At 40.4% G+C, this 24,672-nt stretch overlaps 1 protein-coding gene across 1 annotated transcript in view; it reads left to right on the forward strand.

The window, feature by feature from the left end:
* The first annotated feature begins 1,404 nt into the window (after window positions 1-1,404).
* Window positions 1,405-24,672, forward strand: part of COX10 (cytochrome c oxidase assembly factor heme A:farnesyltransferase COX10) — a 106,290-nt gene continuing 83,022 nt past the window's right edge. The window contains exons 1-4 of the mRNA XM_087750794.1: window positions 1,405-1,662; window positions 2,301-2,425; window positions 4,134-4,458; window positions 13,583-13,707. Coding sequence (XP_087606920.1) covers window positions 1,620-1,662; window positions 2,301-2,425; window positions 4,134-4,458; window positions 13,583-13,707 — 618 coding nt within the window. The 5' untranslated portion in view covers window positions 1,405-1,619. The remainder of the gene's footprint in view (window positions 1,663-2,300; window positions 2,426-4,133; window positions 4,459-13,582; window positions 13,708-24,672) is intronic.

Below are 24,672 nucleotides of genomic sequence, written 5' to 3' on the forward strand. Positions count from 1 at the left end.
AGCCCTCTATGTAACCATTGTGTGCGTTTGCTACGTGATGTTTATTTTATTTTTGCAGGTGTAAATTTGAGGCCAAATCTGTGAACGTTACAAAAACTAGAGATGCAAACAGGAACTGTGAAGTGATATATGCTGAGTGATGAGAACTCAGAGTGAAACAGGATATTAATTGTAAGAAATGTGAAGTCCTAATTTCTCCCCAGCTCCCCAAATAGAAAGAGAGTGGAAATAAATGTTTCGAAGTAGGATATTCTTGGTGAATTAGAGTGAGTGTTTTCATTTTATCTTCCTAATAATGATTTAGGATGACTTTTGCATGAATTTAAGCACTATAAAGAAATGAGAGCCTGGGAGGAAGATGGTTCTGAGGAAGATTTCCATGTTAAAATATTAAGAATGATTTTCCGAAGCATTTAAGTGACTTATAGCCTACATCTCCTGAACTTAAACTCTTAAGAGCAAACATTTTAAAGGTGCCTGGGGGTGCAATTACGCTTTACAGCGTGAGCAGTCCTAGCCATTCCCTTCCTTCTTTGTTCAGACTCCAGTCAAGGCCCCTTCCTCCGTGCCTTGCACCAGCTTTCAACCCATCAGACCCCGCACGGGGTGAGTTCGAACGGCTAAACCAGCAAAATCAACATTTTTTTTTTCTCTTCAGGTTAGCGAGTTGAGTCAGCTTAGGAAAGCATCCAGCCACCCCCAGAACTTGTGTGAGGGGAGGATGAAATGGGTCAGCTCTTCGCGCTGACCTCCTGCAATGCCTAACTTTGCTCAAGGGGTATAGAAACCAAACCTTCATTTTCAAAAATTACTTCAGGAACTAAATACAGATTTTATTATTTTTTTACCAAGCCTTTGGCTCTTTAAAGCTCGGGTTCTTTTGGGAATGAGACTCCACATCCTCAAGAATTAAATTTTTTATTAGACACCTCTCAGTTGCTTTGCATGTATCATGGGATCTCCCCACGAACTCCGCAGCACCCTCTCTCCCTCTGTCATGGACACCACCTCAAGTCTGCAACTGCTAAGGGAAAACGAGCCCAGGAATGATGAGGAAATTCCCAAATGAGGGAATCGCAACCAGTGCCAGGAAGAAGCAGCTGGGAGGATGCCCCAGGCAGGCCTCTGGGCCGCTTCTTCATGGGAAAGGTGCCTGAAGTCTCCAGTCCGGCCCCAGCTCCCATCTGAACGCCTTAATCTGTTATTATACCCCAAATAATATATATACATATATATATTATATATATAAATATAGGCCGCCATGGCCGTGAGGCGCTTTCTCTCCCCATTGCGAAACGGCGGGGAGCCGGAGGCGGTGGGCTCGGCCCGCGCGGGGCTCCCGCTCCGCCGCCCGGGAACGGCGGGGCCGAGGGCGCCTCCCCGCAGCCTGACGGGCCCCGATCCCCCGGGCTGCGGCCTGCGGGGACAGCCCGGGCCCGGGCCCGGACCCCTCTCCCCGGGGAAGGGGAACGGCGCCGGCCGCTCCCGCCTCACCCAGGGCCGGCATCCCCTCCCCGCCGGCGGAAGCGCCGACCCGGAAGGCGTTTAGAGGTCATGGCGGGCAAGATGGCGGCGCCCAGGCGGTGAGGGGAGAGGGCGGCGGGAGCACCGCTGCGGCCATGAGCGCCGCCCGCCACTGCAGCCCGCCCCGGGCGCTGGCAGGTACGGCCGCCCGCGGGGCAGCGAGGCCCCGGCGGGGCCTGGGGGTGGAGGGGGGCCGCGCCCGGCGCTGTGCGGGGCGGCCGGTGGGGCGGGCTGGGCTGGGCTGGGCCGGGCCGGGCTAGGCTGGGCCGACCCGACCCGACCCGACCCGACCCTGGGGCTGTGAGTAGTCCCTGGGGCTGCTCAATATGGTGATATCCAGAGCTTGTATATCTCTCTATATGTCCCTCTATATAGGGATATAGGTGTCGTGTCACACAGGGGCGTCCTCTTGATGCGTTTGACTTTGATGCTGCCCTGTGTCACCTGCTTCCTTTCCACGCTGCTCGTGCCATTTTGCCAAGATAACTTTATTTATAGCATGTAGAGATAGCCATGGAACAAGAAACTAAAAATGCGTCGCTAGGGAGTGGGGAGATTTGGAAGAAAACCCCAAAACCATCAGGGCAAGGCTGCACTTTCAGTTCTTTCACCTGGAGCCTGCAAACACGTTTCTCCCCACCTGAGCAGCCCTGGTTCTCGTTTGTGGGGGTGTCGTGTGTCACAGCGGACAACAGGCAGTGTAGTCTGGAGTGGAAGCAAACTCAATGGGAGAGAAGGAACTGTAATCTAATGTTCTCATTTTTTTCTTTAAATAGGACTATTTGTCTGGCATCTGAAGAAGACTGGAATACGGCAGGTACCATGCCAGTTCGTGCATCTATGCCACGTAGCCAATGACAGATTGATTACATTTCAGTACTTTAACTTTCTCAAACGAATGGTAAGTCAGGGAGTGCATTTATCCCACATTTTTCATTCTTTAATTTGTTTTGTCCCATGTGATGAGTCCAAATGGAAAGCAGTTGATAAAAATAATATTTTTCATATCTACCAAGCTCAGGCAATTCCAAGCATCTCCTTTTCGGCATTGTATCAGAGTAAAGCACTTGGGATCTAAAACATTTGAGGCTGGAGGAAACTCACTGTGTCAAGGACAGTGCCTTCTGCCGCAGCGAGTCGTCTACCTGATGGGGGGCTTTCCTTTCAGTGCCTTTGAAGTGGAGCGCTTGTCTCATGTTGAGAAATGTGAAATGAAATTATTTTCAGTGTTATTATTTGTTAAAATGTCAGTAAGCAAATGAAATCTTGGCTAGCTTTCATACAAGTGATAGATAGAACTCACTTGTGGAGGTAGTGTGTTCTGACTGAAGAATTAATGAGTTAATTTGAATCAAAACTTCTGAGCTCGTTAACTTAATGGGTTGCATTCTGTAGCATGCTGTTAGTTTGGGGTATTAAAAGAGCCGCAGTTATCATTCAAACTCTTGAAATTTTATCTTCCTCTTTGAAGAGTTGTATCACATCTCAGAGGATGGTGGTAAAAGATATATTTTGCTCTTCCTTGAGTTGTCCTGTTCGTTGTACTTTGGAGCTATATCTATGAAATATGGATAAGGCTAAGCCTTACAGCTAATGACTGCTTTGACCGCAAGAAGTGTGTACATCTGTTGGTATTTTTTGAGCTTCCATCCTGTATGAAGCAAGAGATGGGGGTCTCTTCCACACTTCTGGGGATCACCAGCACTTCTCAAATTATTATTTTTTTTTTTCCTATTGATTTGAGCTGTATTCACGTCACTCATTCAGAGTTGAAAAGTTTCAGATCCCTCTTCCTCATTATAATTATTAACGTGTACTTTAAGCTATGATTAGTTAAAAGCTCAGTCTTTTTATGATTGTCTCTTGTGCTTGAAATATATAGAATATTTTGGGAAAGGAAATAGAAACATAGGAGAAGCTAAATGGTCTTTTTCTTATTCTGTGTTTTATTCTGTAGGAGTTCTACAAGAGAGGAGACAACTGTCTCCTAACTTTTCTTTCTATATATGTTCATTTGTACTCCTGTTGAAAATTGTTAAGTCTAGTAAATTAGCGTAAAGTTTGGGATAAATAGTAATAGCCTAATGTGGGAGTTGATTTTATATCATAGGAGGTAGATTGTATTTTCTGGTATTTTTCCTGTTTTTTTTTTTTTTTTGTATCTTAAAGTTACAAAAAGTTTAGTCCTTATATTTGGAGACTGGAGTTGTTATGGGCACATGTGTACCCCTTTGTTTAAAGGTGAATTGATCAGTTTTAAATCAGATGCTATTATCTGCTTGTTTTGAATATGAATAAAGTAGAGTTTGCTGTTGAAGCTACAAGGGAGGAAATAGTTTTATGCAGAAGCAATTCGTCAAGCTTAAGTAGACATTACTGGTGCTGTTGTGAAATGAAAAGCTGCCTTTGTAATGTCTTGTCCAACTTCAGAAACTTTTTTGCACGTGAAATAAGTGTTTGAAATTCAGGCTAACTCAGTCATGTCATCATAGGAAGTAATTCTCCTAACGATAAGAACAATATAGCAATATAATTGATGTTGTTAATAACCTGAAATGGACAGAAATATCTTCTTAACCATTCATCTTAACATTTCTCATTCTATTTAGTATGTAACACAATACAACAAAGACCTCAGCCAACGAGCCAAACCGAAGTCGGATTCAATTGTATCTCCTTTTCGTGAGCTTCAGCAACTTGATCAAGAAAAAAAGGTTATACACAAGATTAGACCAGTTCCACCTGTTCATCAACCTTTATCTGAGACATCAAGCAGAAATGAGTTGAGAGAAGTGAAGTCAGCTGCAGAAACTGCAGACTCAGTCACACCAGTAAGAGCAGAATCCAAAGACGACAGACAATGGAAAGAAATAAAGCTACGGCTGGATGACTTGCCAGGAATCTTGGCACGCTTGTCCAAAATTAAGCTTACAGGTACTACTGGTCATTTTTTCACTTCTGTGCATCCTGTTTGGTAGCAGAGTTCTTTAGCATGTTACTGGTACTGTGTAGGTTTTCCTGTGATAATTCCCACTTTACTGACAGAAAGCGCCTGGGTCAATTCCATCATATGTGTGCAGGGAAAAATTGTTTTATGGAAGCATTTAATAGTTTTCCCATTAAATTTGTTTAAAAACAGTGAGGAGGAGCTTGCATCGTATTGTCAGCTAGCTTTTGGGAATGATAAGCAAGAGTTAGTACAAAAAATACAGTGCAACTGAGTTAGGAAGTGAATTTATGAGCATTGTATTAAGTATTTAAAGTCGTCTTGCTTAAGTTTACCAATGTTCTGTCTTATTTACTTAGCTTTCACTTTAGTACCGCTTATTGTGAAATTAAAAGTGCCAACAAAAGATAATCCGAATAATTTCCTATCTTATAAAGGAAAACGTTGGAGTGTGACCAATTAAATTTTTTAAAATAAGGTTTAATTTACTTTTCTAGTCAATGATAGCGTGGCATCTTCAAACCAGCAGTTTGATAAGCAATTGCCTTGTAGCCTAGCTACATTTTCCCTTGTTCTAGTAGTAATACTTAACAACTATAAATTACTTCTTTGCCAATAGGTAGTGCTATATATACTTTTATGTCTAAGGAAGCTCTAATGATCTGACCAAAGCCTTACATCTTGTCTGTATCAGGGCCAAGAACAGAAATATAGTTTCCTAAGTCCCTACTGTGGTGCTCTCTCCGCTGGGTGAAATAAATTCTTGATAATAAAACTGTTGTTCTTTGCCATAACAATTTGTTATAATAAAAGTCCTGAATTCAGTTTACTTTTTACTTTTTGAAACTTTTTGTCTCGCAATATATACGTTTTCATTGTTTGTTTCTCCATGGAAAAATTGTACTGACCACATACAGTGTACAGTGGTCATTTAAATTTTTCTATAATAAAAAGCTTTCTAGTTCTCAGTGTTGATGAGGCATTTCGTGTTTTGGACTTGGCAAAACTGATCTTGTCTGTATGTCCAAATGTTCTTCCTCATTATTTTTAAAAAAACCTCAAGGCATTAATTTTGTGCTGGTAAAGAGCTGGGTTAGTAGACTTGAGGGATGAAAAGCATGTCTTTTGGTACTTTACCGTGTCACTTTTACATATTAGCCTTAGTAATTTCAAATTTAGATATATAAAACTCTTACTGACAGATTCAGCAGTTATCAGGATTATTGTACTTCAAATTTGTGACAGCCTTGTGGCACATACAGCCTCAACTGTTCTTTCTTTCTGCGTAAGGTCTTGCCTTTTTCTCCCCCAAGCTGTTCAGTTCTAGTAATACTTTGTTTCTGTTAGGCTGACCGTGGATAACTTATAAGTGCTCTATGAACAAGTAGCTCTCTGGGCATATTTTCAGTGAGGTGTTTTTATTTAAGTGGCTCTTTTGTGTGAACTTGAAAGCTGTGCTAGTTATTGAAGCAGAATTAAATTTAAAAAATCTCAGTAGATCCAGAAATTAAAAGTTAAAATGCAATGATTAAGTGACCGCCTTAAAAGAGGGAGAGAACGAACTGTTGTTGCTGATATTCCTCAGGGGTAAGCTCAGTGTTAGTACTGCATCAGAGTGTTACTGGTGCTCCTCAAAATAGGAGTTTCAAGAACTGCAGCAAGATGGAAGAGTGTCTTTCTGGAGAAAATAATTTTACGTGATACTTTTGTTGTGTGGCCTCACTGTTGCTGCCAAACTTTTCAACAGCTTCTAGTAGACTCTTTTTTTTTTTTAATGCAAAAGGCAATATTGACAGGCAAGAAAGTACTACTCTGACTTTAAAATAGGGTGTTCCTTGAAGCCTGTAAAAGGCAAAGGTTCCAGAATTTCATTTGCTCCATGATTGTCTGTTGTTTTGTGTGAGTCTGCATTTTGAGATGTGCTGTTCTTGATCCAAGGCAAGCGTAGTAAACTTTGTACCTGTTGAGAAGGTGTAGAGATATAGAAAAAACCTTAATCTCTCTTCTTGTTGTAATCTTTACGTATTTGGTGGGGAAGATGATCTGGGGTGCGGAGATTTTATTGGAAGCAGAAAGTGTAAAAGAATAAGTTGGATGAAGAGGGGTTTGTAGGAGGGGAGTTCTGTTGTTGGTCTTTATTGGTGATAGGATAGCGTAGGAGACAGGAGCAGGAAGAATATTGGGTGTACTGTGCAGAGCAAGGAAGTAGAATTAGCTTTTTTCCAACTTGTGTAATCATTTAGACAAATTATATATTCTGTAAAGAATATGGTGGTGCAGTTCTTTGATTTAATTTTTTTAAAAGAAAAATAAATTCTCTGAGGTCAGTTTTTAAGTTACAAATGACACACAACTCAATTCCTTTCACCCATGAAGTTCTGATAGATCTCATACCCTGTGTGGTTTTTTTGGCAGACTTTTTATTTATACTTTTTAGAGTATGAAATAGCAAAAAAACAAACTCTGCATTATGTTAAAATGGGACTTCCTTATGCCCTCTTCTTTTCCCGCTGCTGAAGTAAAGAGAATGTTTGTTTGTATTCTGAACTGTAATTCACCTTGGAAAGGAAATGAGTTTAGCTATTACCATACCCTCCTGCTTCATGTAAACTGCAGCTCTCATGACGCTGCCATTAGAAGCTCTGCCTTACCAACAGGAAAAGACTTTTGTTTATATTCTTTTCCATAGAAAACAATTAGGGAACTTCTAATTACTTGTTGCGTCATCTACCTTTATGGGTTCAATTTCCATCCTTTCCCGTCTCTGTGGCGTTCTGTGTTGGCTGCTGTCTGAACAGCTGTGCCTTACCACCGAGGCACTTGGAAAGCCAGTGCATCTGTCTGATAAGTTTTCAGAATTAAAAGTGTCATTGTTTTCTACTTTATCCTAAAGTTCATGTGTAGCTGAAAATAGGAGAGAGAGCTGTGAGGGTCTGGTAATAGGAGGAAATTCTAATGATTTATAATGCAAAGACGTTAAGAATTTCAGATTGTATCATCTTAAATTTAACTTCAAGTTTACATTTAAGTAATGTTTTCCCTAGTGATCACAGATGAAAACTAAGATAAGCTATGTGCAAAAACACAGGAAAATTAAGCTTCAGTTTTTAATTTGGGGGAAGTGTGATGAAGGCACGATATGAAAAATGCTGAATATTCTCATTAGCTATTTCTCTGGTTTCTGAACACTTTCTCATTGTTGCTCCTGTAGTGAAGGATGTCTTGCGCATCGGTGTTTTGGTGAGGACAACCAGCTAGATGTGTGGCGCCTGTCTGAGAAATGGATGTATCATAGGTCAGGTGTAAACTTCACTGCTGATTTCTAAACAGCTGTAGAATTTTTAATCTAACTTGCAAGCTCTTTGAGGAAGGGGCTGTGTCTTTAGCATATCTCTGTCTGCTGTGCCGGGAAGAATTGAATCCTGACTCCAGGCTACCGTAACATGGATCTCCTTTAGAAAGTCATACTAAAGCCCATATGTTTCAAACATTCATTTACTTTTCCTCTATCCTGTGTTTTAATATACTACAGTTAACATTTTCACTTGTGTTCACAAGCATATTAATTTGTCTAAAGATTCTTTTTTATTCACAATTGTGTATTAACTGGTTGTTGTTTACCCAGAGATCATATGCAAAGTCACAGTCTCTCCCCCAAAGTCTTTACATTCTTTTACAGCAGCTCATTGCAAGGCACTTTTACCTTCCAACTCTTAAAAAGTGTTTTACAGTTTTGGTAGTATTTTCTTCAAAGTACATTTTAACAGTCAATCCATTAAAGCATGGTGAACGTTGCTTTTCTGTTCTGATGACTGAAGACTTTGTTTCAGACCTCACCAGGGCAGCTTCTGCACTTGGTATCTTGCTTTGGTTCAGTGTGTGCAGTATCCATGCAGAATCACGGGGACCTCAAAGGGACACTTCTAATCTTCTCTATTTTCCCTCAAATCAGGATCACCTTTAGGTGTAGCATTCCTGACCTGATGTCGCTTTGTCCATTCCTAAAACCAGCCGGGGAATATGCAGCTTCCCTGGGCAGTCTGCAGCAGCGTGTTACTGCCCTTACTGCTGAAAAGCATCTCTGTCTCTCTAGCAGAAACCCTCCTTTGCTTCGCTTTAAGTATGTTACTATTTCTCCAAACACAAAGAAATCTGGAAACTTTCTCCAAGTCAGCTTATGTTTTGCTGTGTTTCTCTCACTGAGGATGTGAGATGTTGTTTGGTTATAGCTAGCGCTCAGAGAGTTCAACCCAGTATCCTATTAACATTGTGGAAGTAGAGTTGACAGTAAATTACCTCTGGTTTTGTCATGGTCTGTACCTTAGAGCTAAAATAGGCCAGCCTGAGGTGTTTACACCTCTGTAAATCTGGAGGAATTAGTTATCTTTAATAGAGTCATTCCGGGGCTTACTGTGGTCAGATCAGAATCAAACCTATTGTGCGTTTTCCTTATCAAAGTGTAATGTGCATGTTATGGACAGAATCGCAAGACTGATATAATCAATTCTTTGAGGAGGCCCATACATTTGTTTGATGTTTGTTTTTAAGGTAAAGATTTACATATCATTTTCATGCCATCTGATCATTTGTAGCTCCTTCCACAGGCGGGAGGATGGGGACATTCTCCGATCAGGTGCCAAAATTCTTTTGAAGACAGATTTGGAAGCATCTATGCTTTAGTTTTCAAATCTCTTTTAAAATACGTGAATTTTGGCACAGACAAAACATGTTTCATAAATTGAAATGGGAGGTTCTGGCTTGACATAAGGGAAAATAGTTTCGCCATGAGGACGGTCAAACTTTGGTGCAGGTTGCCCAGAGATGGTGTGAAATTGCTGTCCTTGGAGATGACAAAGCCCTAAGGGACGTGGCCGGAATTCAGTGTTGACCCTGCTTTGAGCAGGAGGTTGGACTTGATGATCTCCTGAGATCCCTTCCAATCTGAATTCCTCTGTGTTGTGCTAGACAATGTTAGACAAAAACCGAGGAGTAAAGACTACCAGCTACAAAATTGTGCATGGTTTCTACATCATGGACTTACTGACCCAGATTTAAGATTTTTCGAAGTGGACAAAGGTGATAGTTTATGAGCATTTTCAGTTTTGGAGACTAAAATAGAGCATTTTCTGATATGTCCCCTTTTAAGAAAATAGTCCTATCTTGTTTACTAGAAGACAGCTGGGATTTATTGGATGTATTGCTCACATATGAATTTGCATCTGCGTTAGTGATCCTCTAGCATGAAAGTGTTGAACTGGAACTCAGAAGCCTGAGATATTTGCTACCGACTTACGATGTGATCGTGAACATCCTGCTTCATCTTTGCGTCTGTTGCGTATTTGTAAAACGAAGACGATGGATATCCAGCTTTGCATAATGACGTTTGACTGTTACCAAACCGCTATGTAATGGAGCAGCAATGACTACATCAGATGCCTATGTTCTGTTCGTAGGCTAAAAATCTGGTAACAGCCGCTCTAGTAAAAAAACCCATTTGCTTTAGTGGAGTTCTAGTACATTTTCACTTTATTCTGGAATAATGGCATTTATTATGGCATTTATTCTTTAAGTGGTAGCTTTAATATAGCCAGAAACTTTGACAAAGATTTATCGGTGCATATTGTTTAGATTATTACTAGTCTACATTTATTCTCAGTTTTAAATATATTTCATACGCCTGTCATTTTGTGGTTAGTAAAACAGTGACTGTTATCCTATAAAAAAAAAAAAGCTTAATAGCGGTAGCTTTCTGGCAGTTTGTTTTCCATGCTACAAGGAAAACTAATGAAATAAAAATAAACTATTATTACAGTTTATTTTTTGCAAAGCATTTTAAAATTGTTTGATGGTAGAAAGATTATCTGCTCTGTTCGTAGTATTGCACTTGAATTCCTATGATATGATGCAAAGACTTGTTTCAAATTATTGTCCCGAATTTAAGTGTGCTTCAGGAGTCTGGCCTTCTTTAGCGTGCAGGTTATAATCTGCAACAAAACTTAGATATGCCTGTACCCAAAGAAATCTAAGTTTACAAAGGAAACATTGGTCAGATGTATAGCACTAACACTGATGCTACATTTAGCTTTCCAGAAACCAAAGTGTGAAAATTCTGGAAGGAAAATTCCATCAGCTTTTGGAATGCTGGTTTCCTTTAAGGAGTATATAAACATTTGTAGTAAAACAGTGAAATTGCTTCTTAAATTAAAGTAGAAATGCATTTGCTTTTTTTCCTTCCTTATGTACGGCTATATCATCAGTACAGGAGCAGAAAGGAGATTTGAAACTGAATTGGTTTGCTTTGGCTTTCTACGCTTTTATTTTGGCTTGGCTACTTTTTAATAGGAGCTAAACAAAATATGGCATAGTGATTCGCATGCTATAAATACAAATTCAGGGGTTTATAAAGGCAGATCACGTTATAATGAAGCTGAAGAGGAATGTAAAGAATACTGTACACTGTAGACTTTTGGAATGTCTTTTTATGCTAGACACATCATAACTCACCCTTTTTGTCACCATTCCATTAGCATTTTCTTTTTCATTTACATTGAAATTGGAGACAAATGTCCCCTGTGAATTTTTGTTAAAGCTAAAGATGTTTAGAAGACCAAAAATTAGGTTTAGGCTGAGATCGTAAGTTCAAATCCTTGCTGCTTTTTGAAGAGCATATATAATGCCAGCTCTCATCAACAAATCTTGAAAGGATCAATTCCATCTATTATGCAATAAGGTGAAGTTAATTTGGCCCCTAAAGCACTAAACTAACAGGGATTAAAAAACAAACAGAGTCAATTATCTCATTCCCTTGATGTGATCTCAATTAAATATACTTTTCCTCCATGAGGAAAGTAGAAGAGTAAATTATTGCTTCCACAGGAAAAGAAAATAAACTTCCCAATCCAAAGGGAACATTTTCTTATTTACTCTTAATGTGTTGCATTTGAATTGCTGGGCAATGAGACAAGCAGGGAATGCCTTGAGTTCAGAGCACTGCCCAAACAACTAAAAATACCTGTTTCAATGGGATAAGTGAGAGGATGTACGACAGCCTTTTTTAATGAGATCCTGATAAGTCACGCTGAAATGACTGGCTGAAATTAATCTGGAGAAATCAATGGGGACTTTAATTAGTGCTGTGGCTGTACAGTATTAGAATTTCTTTGAGGTCAGTGTAATGGTAATGTTACACTGACTGTTTGCCAATCTTCTCCACCTTTCTTCTTCAGTAAATGAGTTGGTGTTTTCCCATAATAAATTGGTGTAAAGTGCTCTCTAAGATAAGTTTTAATTAAATTCTTGTCTAGAAGTGAACGTGTGATTTATTATGCAAAAAAGAGAATGCAATCACTCTCAGAAATGCAAACGCCACTCTTTCCCCGTCATCTTTTCAGTGTATTTTTTAACTCTATCAGTTGTAAACCAATGCATTTCATATTTTCTTGCATGCTCTACTAAGAAGGATCCAAGAGTTTTGAAACCAAGATGCTGTTGTGTTTCCATAATAAAGGGGTCCAGTCTTTCAGAAATGATCAGTAGCTACGTGTCTGTCCCGGGGGGTTACAGAATCCCTGGTTATTTCACAGCTTCTCAGAGGGGTAAGGCTCCGTCGTAGATTCACTGTATTTGAGAAGGGGCTGAAGGGCCTGCAGCAAGAGCCTGGTGCTGGCCCCGGCGGTGCTGTGGTGGGGAATGAAAGCCAGGGACCTACCTTGGTGTCAAGGACGCCGACGCAGCGCACTCACAGCCAGGCCGTGTGACAGCCATCTGCACAGCAGCCTGTGAATCCATAACAGGGCTAAATAATGAATGCTTATAATAATATTACGTACATTATTATAATCATATTCAGCTGCCAATAGAGTTTAATACTTAGAGGAAAGTTTTGATGAGCAGCAAGTTTTCTTCACTGTCTTTTTAGGATTAAATCCTAAGATTCTTATGCAGGCACAGTTCTTAAAATTAGCACTTTGCATGTGCATCCTTGCCGGCAGGTCTCTGCCGTGACATTTAGTTCTTCATCTCGGGTTACGCTGCTTAGTAGATAATCCAGGTATTTTCACTCAGCAGAAGTTATTTATTTGTCATTTAACTTCAGAGAAAGAGGAGACTTTGTAGGAATCGGGAAGATAAGAACATTTTGATTCTTTGATTTGAGCTAGCTGAGGTCTGGAACGTGTAATTACATGCAAAATATTATTTAAATACTTTCTGTTTAAAAAGGATTAATTTTAAATTGTAAGGTTCAAGGTCATGATCAAGATATTCAGGAAATGTGCTGACTTCTATAGAATAAGAAATTTTTCATGTTGTATTATTTCTTGCCAAAAGTGATGTTCGTAAGACCTATTATTTGGATAATTACAATACTAGGATTGAGACTTGGGTGACTTTAATTTTAAGGATGTGATTTGCAGTACTGTGCTAAAGTTATAATTTTGGATGACAAAACTGAAATGGATTTTTATTAATCCACTCAAATTTTGAGGCCTTTAAACATTGCTAGGTCCATGTGATGATGTGATTGTACCTTCTGCCTGAAGTGGGCATGTCAGATGGGAGCAGTGTGGGCAAATACTTGTATAGGGAGGCTACTGGCCTCACCAGCTGTAGCCAACATGCCCTGAGTCTCTCTGACTTTCTGCACTGCTCAAGTTCCTGCTGTGATTTGATATAATGCATATCTCTCAGTTCAGGATATTTTTTTTTTTTTTTTACTGTTTCTCTTCCATGTTAGACTTTGCAAAGGCATTTGAGTTACTGGAACGAATGTGTTTCATGTACATGTTGCGTGAGGCAGTTTGATCCTGGAGCAAATCCATAGAACAGGGAATACAGGTATAAGTTTTATTCTCACCTCTTCTACTATGGTGCTGATGCGTCTGGGTTTCTCATTTCATCCCTGACAGCTCTCCTTCTCATCTTTGACTTCTTTATGTAGAGTATTAGTACTAATTGAACGCAGCTCCTGGAGCTGCTTTGATCCATAAAAGTAGTAAAAAGTTAATCTGCACAAGGTCTTTTACGGGGTTTAAAAACCTTAACTCTAGTGGTACGTAGAAAGGAGACGGTTTCATGTTGATGCCTTGAACTGTGCTCTCGCTTGTGTTGCAGCTCTGGTTGTGAGCACCGCGTCTGCTGGCTTTGCCATGGCCCCGGTCCCTTTCGACCTGACCTGTTTCCTGCTCGCCTCCCTCGGAACCGGACTGGCGTCCTGTGCGGCCAACTCCATCAATCAGGTCAGTCCATCTCTTCACCTGTACCGCAAACTGGTGTCGTCAGGCTTCTGAAATGCTGCCAAGGAGCGTACATGGATGGCTGGGAGCGCTGTGCCTTCAGCTGCCGTGCGAGCTCTGAGCCACTAAAACTGACACCGCGAAAGGAATATATGTCTGCGAATTAAAGTATAGTTGCTAGGCACAGTGTGTTTATTCAGAATGGAGTTGATGAGGTTTTAAGCCTCCCAATAATAATGTTTATCTTGGTAATACTAAGCCTGGGTCACTGCAAATGACATAGGAAGAACTGTGTAATTGGAGTATAAGAATAGCCATCGGGGCTTCAGCCTTACGGGCCTGGTTTCTCGGTTGCGTTATTGTATGACCTTGTCAGATCTGTCTAAAGAATGGCTCAGAGCACCTTTCTAAACGTCTGTAGTGGGACTTCGGTGGGGTTTGTGTGCTTCTGTTCAGGCTGGAGTCAGGGAATCCCAGACATCTATGAAACATACCGTAAGCCTCCGTCATGGGGTAGCTGTTTCGTGCCGGAGATGTTCCAGGTGCCTGAACTTCAGCTTCCTTACATGTGTGAACGTGCCCGTGGAGCTTAATGCTGATCTCTCAGCTCTCTTGCAGTCCAGCTGTGAAGCAAAGTTGTTGTTAAGCTCTTCCTAAATTCCAAAGGAGAACCTAACTAGTGAACAGGTAACACCACTTGTGGTGTTGAACGGAGTTAGAAAGCATAGTAGCCACGGTCACTTTCAGTTGTAAATATGGCTTGGAGAAAGAAGTGGCAGAGGCAGTGCCACCTTCGATAGCACTTTATGGTTTCAGCAATCACTTCGGAGATGGGGGGCCGAGTCCTGGGACCCTGCTAATGGAACAGGGCATGGAGGCTTCCTGTGAGCTACATCCTGGGGTCACCTCGATTGAGTTGGGCTCTTTTGCTTTTACACCTTGTAACACCTGAGTTGTACGCACCCGATGTGTTCTTTGAGATGGCACCCATAAGCATGCATCTCGCTCAGACTGAAGTAAGGACAGGTTTTACTGTTAGTTTTCACTGAGCTTAAAATTGGGGTAGGCAGCTAACTTTGTGTCTGTTTTCTCTGCAAAATAGGAAGGATGCTGCATGATTTTTAGTTGCTTGGAAATATTTAGGTAGCCTACTTAACTTGAAAACACTTAGGTAGCCTTGAAAAATCATTTTAAGAAAGTCACACTATTTTCTGAAGTATACGTTTGATTATCATTTACATAGTTTTTACATAAAGTCTGGGTGGAAAAGCTGTCGTAACTAAGGTGAAGCTTTCTTGGGTTTGATACAATTTGAGAGATGTGCTTTTTTTCCTCCCTTTTCTCCTTTACTACATTTTTTTTAATATTAAAAATTCATTTTGTGACTTGTCAATTCTTTGAAATATTTACTGTCATATTTACTTTCACCTTTGATGTGGATACTACTGGACTAAGAGGAGAATTAATTATTTCTTGTTTAGAGACTTCTGTGCAACTTGTCTCTCTTGAGATTTTGATAGATCTTCCTGGAGATGATATTCACGCACAGATAACTGGTTTTCTTTGTCTTCAGCTTCCACGTGTTGCTCAGTGTTGTATTTTGTCTCAAAAATAGCTGCTGCTTAAACTCCTGGAAGTCACTTTTTAAAACCTTGCTTTTTAAAATCTTGAGATACATGGGAGTACCAGGGATCCTGCGCCAGAATTTGGAGTTTGACACTCTTGAGGCTTTCTGGGATGGGAAAGGAAAGTTAGGAGTGCAGTAACTTTGTGCTTGGACTCGATTTACTCGATTTTAAATTCCCGATTTACTCACTGCTGTCTCACCATAGGAGCAGCTGGTAATAGGCCCTTAAATAGAGAAGCTTACTCCAGCCTCCCAAAGTGTAATACCGTCTTTCAGAATCTCAGCTGAATGCTTTAAGTTTGCACTCTCGCTTGCGTTGAGCCACTTGCCTATGTAGATAGACCTTCAAGGCAACTACTCTTACTAAGGAAAATAAAGAAGCAGAGCTGGTAACAAAGCAAAAGAAAAGAGCTGTGGTCCGTGACCTTGTTTATCAATGGATCCTTTCAGTCGACGATGTCCCTTTCCCGGGGTTGCTGTTGGTGCAGTGTCTGAATTGGCTGGGAATTTAATTTTCGATAAATACTGTAAGCTTGGGTATCCATCTCGACCTTTGGGAAGGAGCACATTTGACTTGGAACTTCCTTTATTGCTACTTTGCTCTGGCCATTGCTCCCCATACGCATCCTCTTCTCTGGCAGCTCATGACTCACGGTTCCCTTGTTGCTCCTTGCTGTCCCTTAAGGACCTTTTTATATGATAACCGTCTTTCCGCTTCCCATATTGCTATAAATCTGTACATCTTTAAGGGCAACTCGTCTTTCCCACTCCTCATTTCCCTGATAAATCTGTGTTCAGGATTTACAGACCTCGACTGTGTCGTGGGAAGGTAAAGTGTCAATTGTGTAAGATTCTTCCTCGTGATTTAGGACAGGATGTGAGGAGCCTGATCCTGTGAAACTGCAACGGAGATCCCGTAACACTCGGGGAAGTATTGACACAAACTTTTAACTGTTCAAATTCTGTGGTTTAGGTTTTTTTTTTTTTTTCCTTCTCTCGACCACTTCATTTTAGCAATCTGGTAGGAGCTGAGGCCAGTTTACCCCCATTGAATTAAGTTGAATTAACTATTGAAGCTGAATTAACTACTGGGGAGGGAGTCTGGGCTATGCTGAGTAACGCACAGAGACCAAGAAGTCATGTTTTATTTCTTTACGAAGTTGGTCTAAAATAATCTTTTAATTATCGCTTGCTTTCTTGATTTCAGGTGGCTGTATGTCATACTTTAAACAATTTTTTCCTAACCACAAGAGCCAGAAAGTTACAAAAATTTGCCAGAGTGGAGGTTCTTGCCCTCACTTTCACTGTCTTAACAGGAAAGCAAAATATAAAAAAATCATGGGAGTTGGCAACATTGTATTTTTCCATTGTTTATAGAAATACGATCCGGATATTTATCAACCAAAGGCATGTATTTACAAACAAGTTTCACAGCCTGTAAATTCTGAATTCTAGCTGTACTTTCTGATGCAAGTAGAAAGAATGGATTTTTATGACAATTCTGTGAAATTGGATAATTATTTTTAAGAAGTTGATGACTTTTTTTTTTGAGAAATAACAGTGAAAAAGCTGTGTTTGAAAATATCCTGGAAAATAGAGATAAAAAGTACGTGAGTGTGGGCTTGCATTAGGTGGAAATGTGGTGCATGTTCTACAGAAAGGTTATTCTAGAAACACTTGTGTAGAAAACGTCAAGAAAAGTGTCTTGGAATAATTTATGTTAGACAGTAGTTTGAGAGAAACAGAATTTCTCAGGCTGGTTGAAAATGTTATGAATTCTGGGGATCTGGATAAATATTGGAGGGTCCTTGGGTTTTCCTGTAGCGTGTGTTGGGTCTGTGGGCTGTGAGGGAGTAAACTCCTGCTGGAAGGTGCCAAAGAAAAGATCGTGTTTTATTTCTCTTGTCCTCTACCAGCAGTTCTGCCTCTGCCTCACTCCTTCGTATCACAATACTTCAGAGTTGTACTTCGCACCTCATCTAGCATTTTAGTGGCACGCTAATCCAGTGGTCCCTGGTTCTCTTCCACATCACGCAACACCACGTTATATCCTTCAGCCCTTCAGTATTGTACTACAACATGTCACCACTTTTCAGTCCCACCTGCTAAAACTGCTTTCCTCTTTTTTTTCCCCTCTTTTTCTAATGGTGCTCTTTCTTTTTTCCATCATTGAAGTAACTTAAAATTATTTTGGACAGGTGTTCTTTATTGGTGTTCTCTCTTTTCAAAATAATCAATATTTTACAGTGGTTTTTAATTAAAAAAAAAATCACTTAATGCATTTACCAAGGAATAGACATTTTTACTGTAACATTACTAAGCCAGGCCAAAACCACCAGAAAATCTCATTATAAGAGATCAGTCTTATTAATTGCAGTTATGGTAAGGAAATGGGAATGTGTTCTGGGGTTTCATCTTGCAAACACTGCATGTTAATCTTGAATAAAGCAAATAATTATTCCTAGCATATCACTTCTTTATACTGTCCACTTGCCTGACTCTTTCAGCGTTGTTATATTGGTATGGATGCACAAGAAGGTATTTTACCTTAGTGTTGTTCCTTACAAGTGACAAAAAAGAATAATCAAAACATTGGTTTTCTGGTTGGTGGAGACCAATTTTGTAACTTTTTTTTTTCCCATCCTGTACTCATGCTGCCATAGAAATGGAGTGGGAGAAAATGATATTAAGCTACTTGATAATCTTTTGCTTTTTCGTAGCTCTGGTTTTTGATGATTTTTTTGAAAGCTGACTCAAGTTTCAAGGAGTGGAGTCTTACATTTATATTATGGAGAAAACATGTCATTTTTTGAGACTTCTAAGATACTAGCCTCTGATTTATGGCGAAGGAGATAAAACATGAAGAGATGTTTACAACACAATACACGGCATTAAAATGTTAAAGGAATCACATGCACGTTTTATATGTCAAGTACATTCTTCTGTAACTGCAGCACGGTTAAGACGTGGGAGAGAGCTATAAAGATGAAAGCAGGATGTTTAAAATGGTTTGAATTTAGTAACCGAGAGATAAAATGATTTGGTTGGATTTGACTGATGGTACCTTGAAAAGGAAGCAGACTGGACTGAATATCTTAGCTGAAGTTAGAGAGCTGAAATAAGAAATATAGTAAATACGCTAACCAGAATGAGAGAACAAATGTAAGACCAGTTAACATCCCCGTCCCTTCAGGGTCTGATCTGATGGCTGCGGTTTGCTCTTAATGTCGTCCTCTCTTGACAGCAACGATCCCTCAGAAGTGCAGCTGTAATGGGTGGGAAGCATGGGTTTGGTGTTAAAATAACGGGGTGAAATGCAGGATCCGAGTTCAGTTGCCAGCCCGTGAACCCTGTGTGTGATCTTTTGTGTTAAGACAAACTGTGGTGGTCGTTTGGATACTGCAGTGATGGGCACCAGGCTCAAGAAAGTCAGAACAGAGTAACCTCTCCTCCAGCTTTTAATCCACTTACTATCTTTACGCTGCCAGAAGGATAGCTGTAGTCTTCACCTTTTATGATATTTTGCTGTTCTGTAATGACTCGATTGACCAGTACTCACAAAACAACTTAAAAAAATGCTAAAAAAGTAATAAGCAAATATTGGCCCATCTTCCAGAGAAAGGCCAACTGGAGCTTACAAATACGGTAACATTTTGAAATCTTCATCTCACCTCCGTTGCCTGTAGATGAAGCCGTGGTTCACTGTACTGATGGTCTGAAATCAGCGTTTTTACAGTTGTTTTTGCAAATATGCGTTAATAAGCAATACTTGGACTCCAGGGATTAAACAGGCAAATTGATCCGGTTTTGGATAAATAGTTCATACCGTAATGGCCAAGCAACAACGCCATCAGTTGGAGTCACGCTTGTATTCCTGCTCTCAGTCATAACGAGTTGATGTTTGTCGTGTATCTGTAGTTTTCTGAACTACCTGATGTTTAAGGTCATGTAACAGGATGAAAGCAGTAGGAAAAAGTAAGTTTGAGGGTTTTTTGAATTTTGAAGTAAATGTTATGAAAGAATGCGTGGCGCTGATTGTCAGAAGTCCAACACCTTGTTCCTCTCTCAAGATATATTGGCTGTAACTGTTTTAGCTTGCCGGGCCAGTAAAAATTGTAATTCATTTTTCAAGGAGGGAAAAAAACCATGAGGAATTAGTTATTGTGAACACCTGCATCGTTGGGAGGAGGAGGGTGGTTGGGAGATGTGCCGCCAGCTTCCATAGCAGAGCAGAGTCTTCTCCTTATCATCTCCACATTTTGTTTCAGGGCTGTCAAGCAGTAACAAGGATGATTTTATGTGAATGAGACGCAGCGTCTGAAATAGTTTTTAAGTATTAACTCATCCCTTCTTTCCCCTGTTGCCCCCTGCCCCATCCAACAGCTTTTGTGAATGAGAAGAAACCTGGGAGGTTCATATGTGGTTGAGTCCCACCAATCTTGTGAGCACGGAGTTTTTTTTACTTGTCTCTTCTTTTGTTTCTGCAAGTTTTATAAATATTCTGGTTTTAGCTTGATCAGAGGCCCTGCAATACTACTTGTTTCTCAGTTTTCTCATCTGAGAGATGTTTAATGCAGGGGTTTTGATCATAGAATGGTTCACATTGGGCTATTAGACCCCAAGTAAACTGTTTGCTTTCTGTGGCTGTGAAAAATAATGTAAAGTGATGTGACATTAGTAGTTTTGTTCCTTTCAGAAAGTGCTGCTGTGGTTTCTGAGCAAATCTGTAGACAAATCTGTTATAAGGATTGAAGCAATAGAAAAACAAAAAAAACCCCAAGGGTTAAACTAATGTGCAGAAAGTGGTAGTTGGTGATAGATGCTTGGATTATTGAAGAAGTGAAAAAAAAATAGCAGGAGCCTGGCAGTCCCTCAGACCCCCTTCTCTTTATTTCCCAGTGAAGAAATTCAACACAAAGGAGAGAGCAGCAATAGTTCTTTTTATATTCCCCCAAACCAAGTTGGGGTTTTTTTTGGTGTTATCTCATCATGCCTGAACTTTTCCTACCAAATAGGTGTTTTATTCAGTGACTGAAGGCATGTAGTGGGAACTTTTTATTCTGATGCTAATATTTTTAATACGCTCTCATTCAGAGCCAAGTTGGAGGAGGTGACCTCTGTCAGATCATCCAGGCCACCTCCATTCGATGCAGGAGGTTTTTCCCAAGTCATCGCCTCAAAGTTCTGTCTTGTCCACTTTTTGAAAGCTCTGAAAATTTATTTTTTTTTTCTTCTTCCCCTAGCAGGTTACTACACTGCCACGTTTGAATGAGAGCGCTTGTTTTAAATGCCAACAAGATTTGCTCCGTACAGCATATTTGAAAAATCAGATAGTTGAATGATTAAAGTGATTTAGAAAGAGGCTAAAATGACTTTCCAAGGTTTTGGGTTTCCAAATCACAATATTTCATGCCTAGCTAATAGCACCTTTCCCTTCCTGTGTGCGTCCTGAACGAGCCCACCGGCAGGCGCTTACCCTTTTTCGGCTGGCAGTGGAGAGCGCGCCCATCAGCCTGCACTCCTGGTTGTTCATTTGAGATTAACACCTGATGCATCTCTGTCTCTCTCTGAAGTCCCCTTTGTTTTGACTGAGCAGATTGCCTGCAGCAGGCGGCCTTGCCTTTCATCTGCCCCCCCCAGCGATCAAAAGATTGTCAGCAGTGGTTATTAAAACCTGGTGTTTAACTCTGGAGGACGGGACTGTCAGTGTTGGAGGCAGCCTGGGATGTAATTTACAGTATATAATAAATATAAGAGAAGTGCAACACTGGAAGTCTATCTTGTGCTCTAAAGTGCGCTGATATATGCTGCTTTGATATTTTAACTGCTAGGCAACCTTCATTAGTGGTCATTGAAGATCATAACTTACAGCTTCATCAGATGATTCATAATTGCAACAGTTAGATCAAGTTAGTGTATAGGAATCCTTGATATCGAGCAGGAATGGCTCAGCTTGTGAAGAAGTATTTCATGAGCCGTGAAAATGATGAGCACTAATGAGAACCAACCTCTGAAGGACCGATAAATTTTAAATGCAGAGATTATCTTTGCAAAGCATAAATTATTTGACCTACAACTGAAACTTGATAAAGGATCTTGGAAAAATATTATAAATTAATGCATACCATTGTTGGAAGAAATTTTCTTTCCTCATATGCATATTGTGAGAGTATGGTACATGAAGAGTCTTTGAAAGAAAGTGGATGGCTTCCCATAGCCCTAGAGGGAGGGGCACTTAGACCCCGGTCACCAAAGTGGGATCTTCAACAGAGACAATGAAAATAAATAAAGCAGCATCCTTTTTTACTACTTTGCCTCCCTCTGTGGCATTCATTATTAGCATGAAGCTTTGGATTTTAGGGGAGTTTAAATCAAAATGTTTTGATTTGATTCTTTCTCTTATGTTATATTTTGTATATATTAAAATCCAACAAAAAAGAAAAAACCCAAAAACATAAAGAGTGGATAAAAAGTTGTATTTAATGTCGTGCCCTTTCTTTATGGATTGCCATGCTTCCTGATTTGATAAAGACATTTTTTTCGGTAGATACACAAAATAAGTACATCCCATTGATTTTTATTTAGTTAACAGGGCAATCAGTATTAGTATCGGGTGCACACTTTCTCTCCGTGGTTGCATTTGTTGGTGAGCAGTTGATGTCCTAAATGAACACCAGAAAGTGGGCAGGATGGTAAAGGGGATTTTATGGAGAAGATGTGACTGCGGGGACGGCAGCCTCCTCCGCGCTGCCAGGACGGCGCAAGGGAAGCAGCCCTGCAGTCCTGTGTTTGCTTTCTCCCCCAGCTGAAACTGGCCTTTCATCCGCATAAGCTTTGGTGATAGATATGGTCCGAGAGTGAGTACAGAGACAATTCCTGTTGTTATTCTGAAATATCGGTCTGATGGCAGGAACTTTTGGGTGGTAACTGCAGAAACCGCTTAACTTCTGTGCATACGTGAATCCTCGAGACGGTGCGTTTTGATGCTACAGGAAGTTTTGTCTCATTAGTCCCGCACTAAAAGGCGCTCTGGAAATACTGGGAGCAAGTGAGGTAGGGGGAAAAGAAAGAAATCATTTACCAAATGATTAATTGTCAGGAATACTTCAGCGGTGTGGGGTTCCCTTTAGATCCAATGCCAGATTTCCCCTGGAAACCCTGATCACAGGCAGAACAAAGGAATTTCAAAGGACTGAAATGATGGAATGTGGAGAGAGCACTAGACAAAAGGGAAAACCTAGTACTTAACAAGATTTATCTGGCCTTTTGATCCATAGGGGTATTGCCTTTCTAAGCTTAGAAAAGGAAAAGTGAAAATAGCTGGGCGATATTTTTTTGTCAGTCTTTAAATGCATGTTTTGTCATTTTCCAAATCGCTGAGAATTTCTTCAGCAAAGCAACTATTAAATTCTAACCTTATTAGATAATTAGTGAAGTGTCATTTTCTTTTTGTAATTTAAATGGTGTTATATTCATCTTGTTTATTGCCTTGAGTGAGACTCCTGACAATTTCAAAAATGGCAATCCAGTGCCTTGTGTACTGTGCAGTACGCAAAATAACAAGTATGCGGTGAAGTCTGACTCACAAGGGTTAAGGAAAATGATTTCCTGGTTCCCTGAAACAGCCTACCAATACCATTTCTTCAGGGAATAGCTCATTGAAACACAAACCCAGAGCATTCGAACAATCCCTTTCCTTTTGAATTATTTTAGGGTTTGCTCTTCAAATTTCCATTGTTAAAAAATACCGCGTAAATGCCATGAGTGCAGATTCTACTTTGGCTTCATAATGTTGGATAGGATTTATGTGCAGTCAAATGGAAAAAAAGTCCTCTCTCTTTAATTTTGCATGACTGTTGTTGCTGTTAATATGAAGTTTTACTCTGCTTTGTCTTTGTTACACGCTCCGGTTATCGACGACTGTGGCCGTGAAGAGCAGAGTGTGCCAGCAGAGTGCTGATGGTGCTTTGCGACTAGCATTGGCAAAGGCAAGTAGGGTAGGAGCCAGCTCTTGTAATGTTCTTGTTTGCATGGGCTGCAAGACGTTAATTCACCTTATGTGGCTTTTGACTTATTGTTTCCAAAACTGCAAGATTTTACAGTAAAGCCTAGCGCAAAGTTGGTTCTGCTGACCTGATCTCAGTAGTGGGTTTTGGGCAGGCAGGTGACCCAAGGGAAGCATCTCTTTCCCTGTTGTAGCTGAGTAGGGAGAAGGAAGAAGAGACACCTCTAGGTTATGAGGAAAGGGATGAGGAGGGTCTTGGCACACCTTTTCCTAGCAAAGAGTGAAGGAGCAATCGCTATGGATGTTCCCCACTGAAAGGGGAAAGGATCTTTCTTGCGCAGTTGCTAGGACTGCTGTGACTGTGAGGTTGAAGAGATGCGCTATTTTATTAACAGTGAAACTCTTGTTTTCTAGGGGCTTTTCATGTGGGGAAGAGTACCTCTGTTTCAGGTTTCAGTAGGGGTCTGATGTAAACACATGCATATGTAGTGCATATTTGGGTGAATGTCTCTGTAGCCCATGCCATAACTAATACTAGAAAGTCTGATGACGGTGTAGTATGAAGTGCTTGATTATTTCAACTCTTCTTTCCTTGGTCACATTGATCCTTTTCTGTTATCTTTATATAGTATTTAACTGTCCTGGTAGCTTGGCACAGACATTGCAATGACATAATTATTTTGGTTTTTCCTTCAAACTCCATAAGTTGTTTGCTGGAAAAGCACTTCTAGGGTTGTCAGGGTAGCAGGTCACTGGGAGCGTGACAAAGTGCTCTCTGACAGAAGTGATGCACCAATAGGTGGGTTCGGTTCCAGTTTCAAAAACTCCCCGTCATACGTAATAGCGCTCATCTGCTCTCGTGTCAACGCTATGGCATTTAAACATTACAGTTTTGAAGGCACCGTAACAAGTCTTTGAAGTAGAGTGCGTGGATCATGGCAGATACGAGTTACAGAGGATCCTTCCCCTCGTATCTACGGTGGTAGCACAGAATTTTATTATTTTGTATCTGTATTGCAATAGTGTCTTGAAAGTCCAGTGATTTTCCAGCGTAAGAAGGTAATGATGTGTGTCCTGCAGAGCTTGCAATCTGGGAAGTTACAGAGTGTGAAAGTATGTGGGTTTGCCTATAAAAACCAAAACACTTCTGAGTCACATACTTTAGTTCTTCAGGGGAGCATAGAGGGAAGATTGAAAAGCGAGTTGATTAGTCTGTAGAAATCAAAGAAGGTAGTTATTGTCATGAGAGATGTAGTCTTGAATGGAAACAAGCTGAATTAGGCATGTAAAAACTCCAGGACCATCCATCTGCTTTCTGGATGTGACTTAACTGAAC

The sequence above is a fragment of the Nipponia nippon genome, unplaced genomic scaffold (genome assembly GCF_047370975.1).
Source record: "Nipponia nippon isolate SJK-2023a ecotype South Korea unplaced genomic scaffold, ASM4737097v1 scaffold_14, whole genome shotgun sequence".
In the NCBI taxonomy this organism is placed as follows: Eukaryota; Metazoa; Chordata; class Aves; order Pelecaniformes; family Threskiornithidae; genus Nipponia; species Nipponia nippon.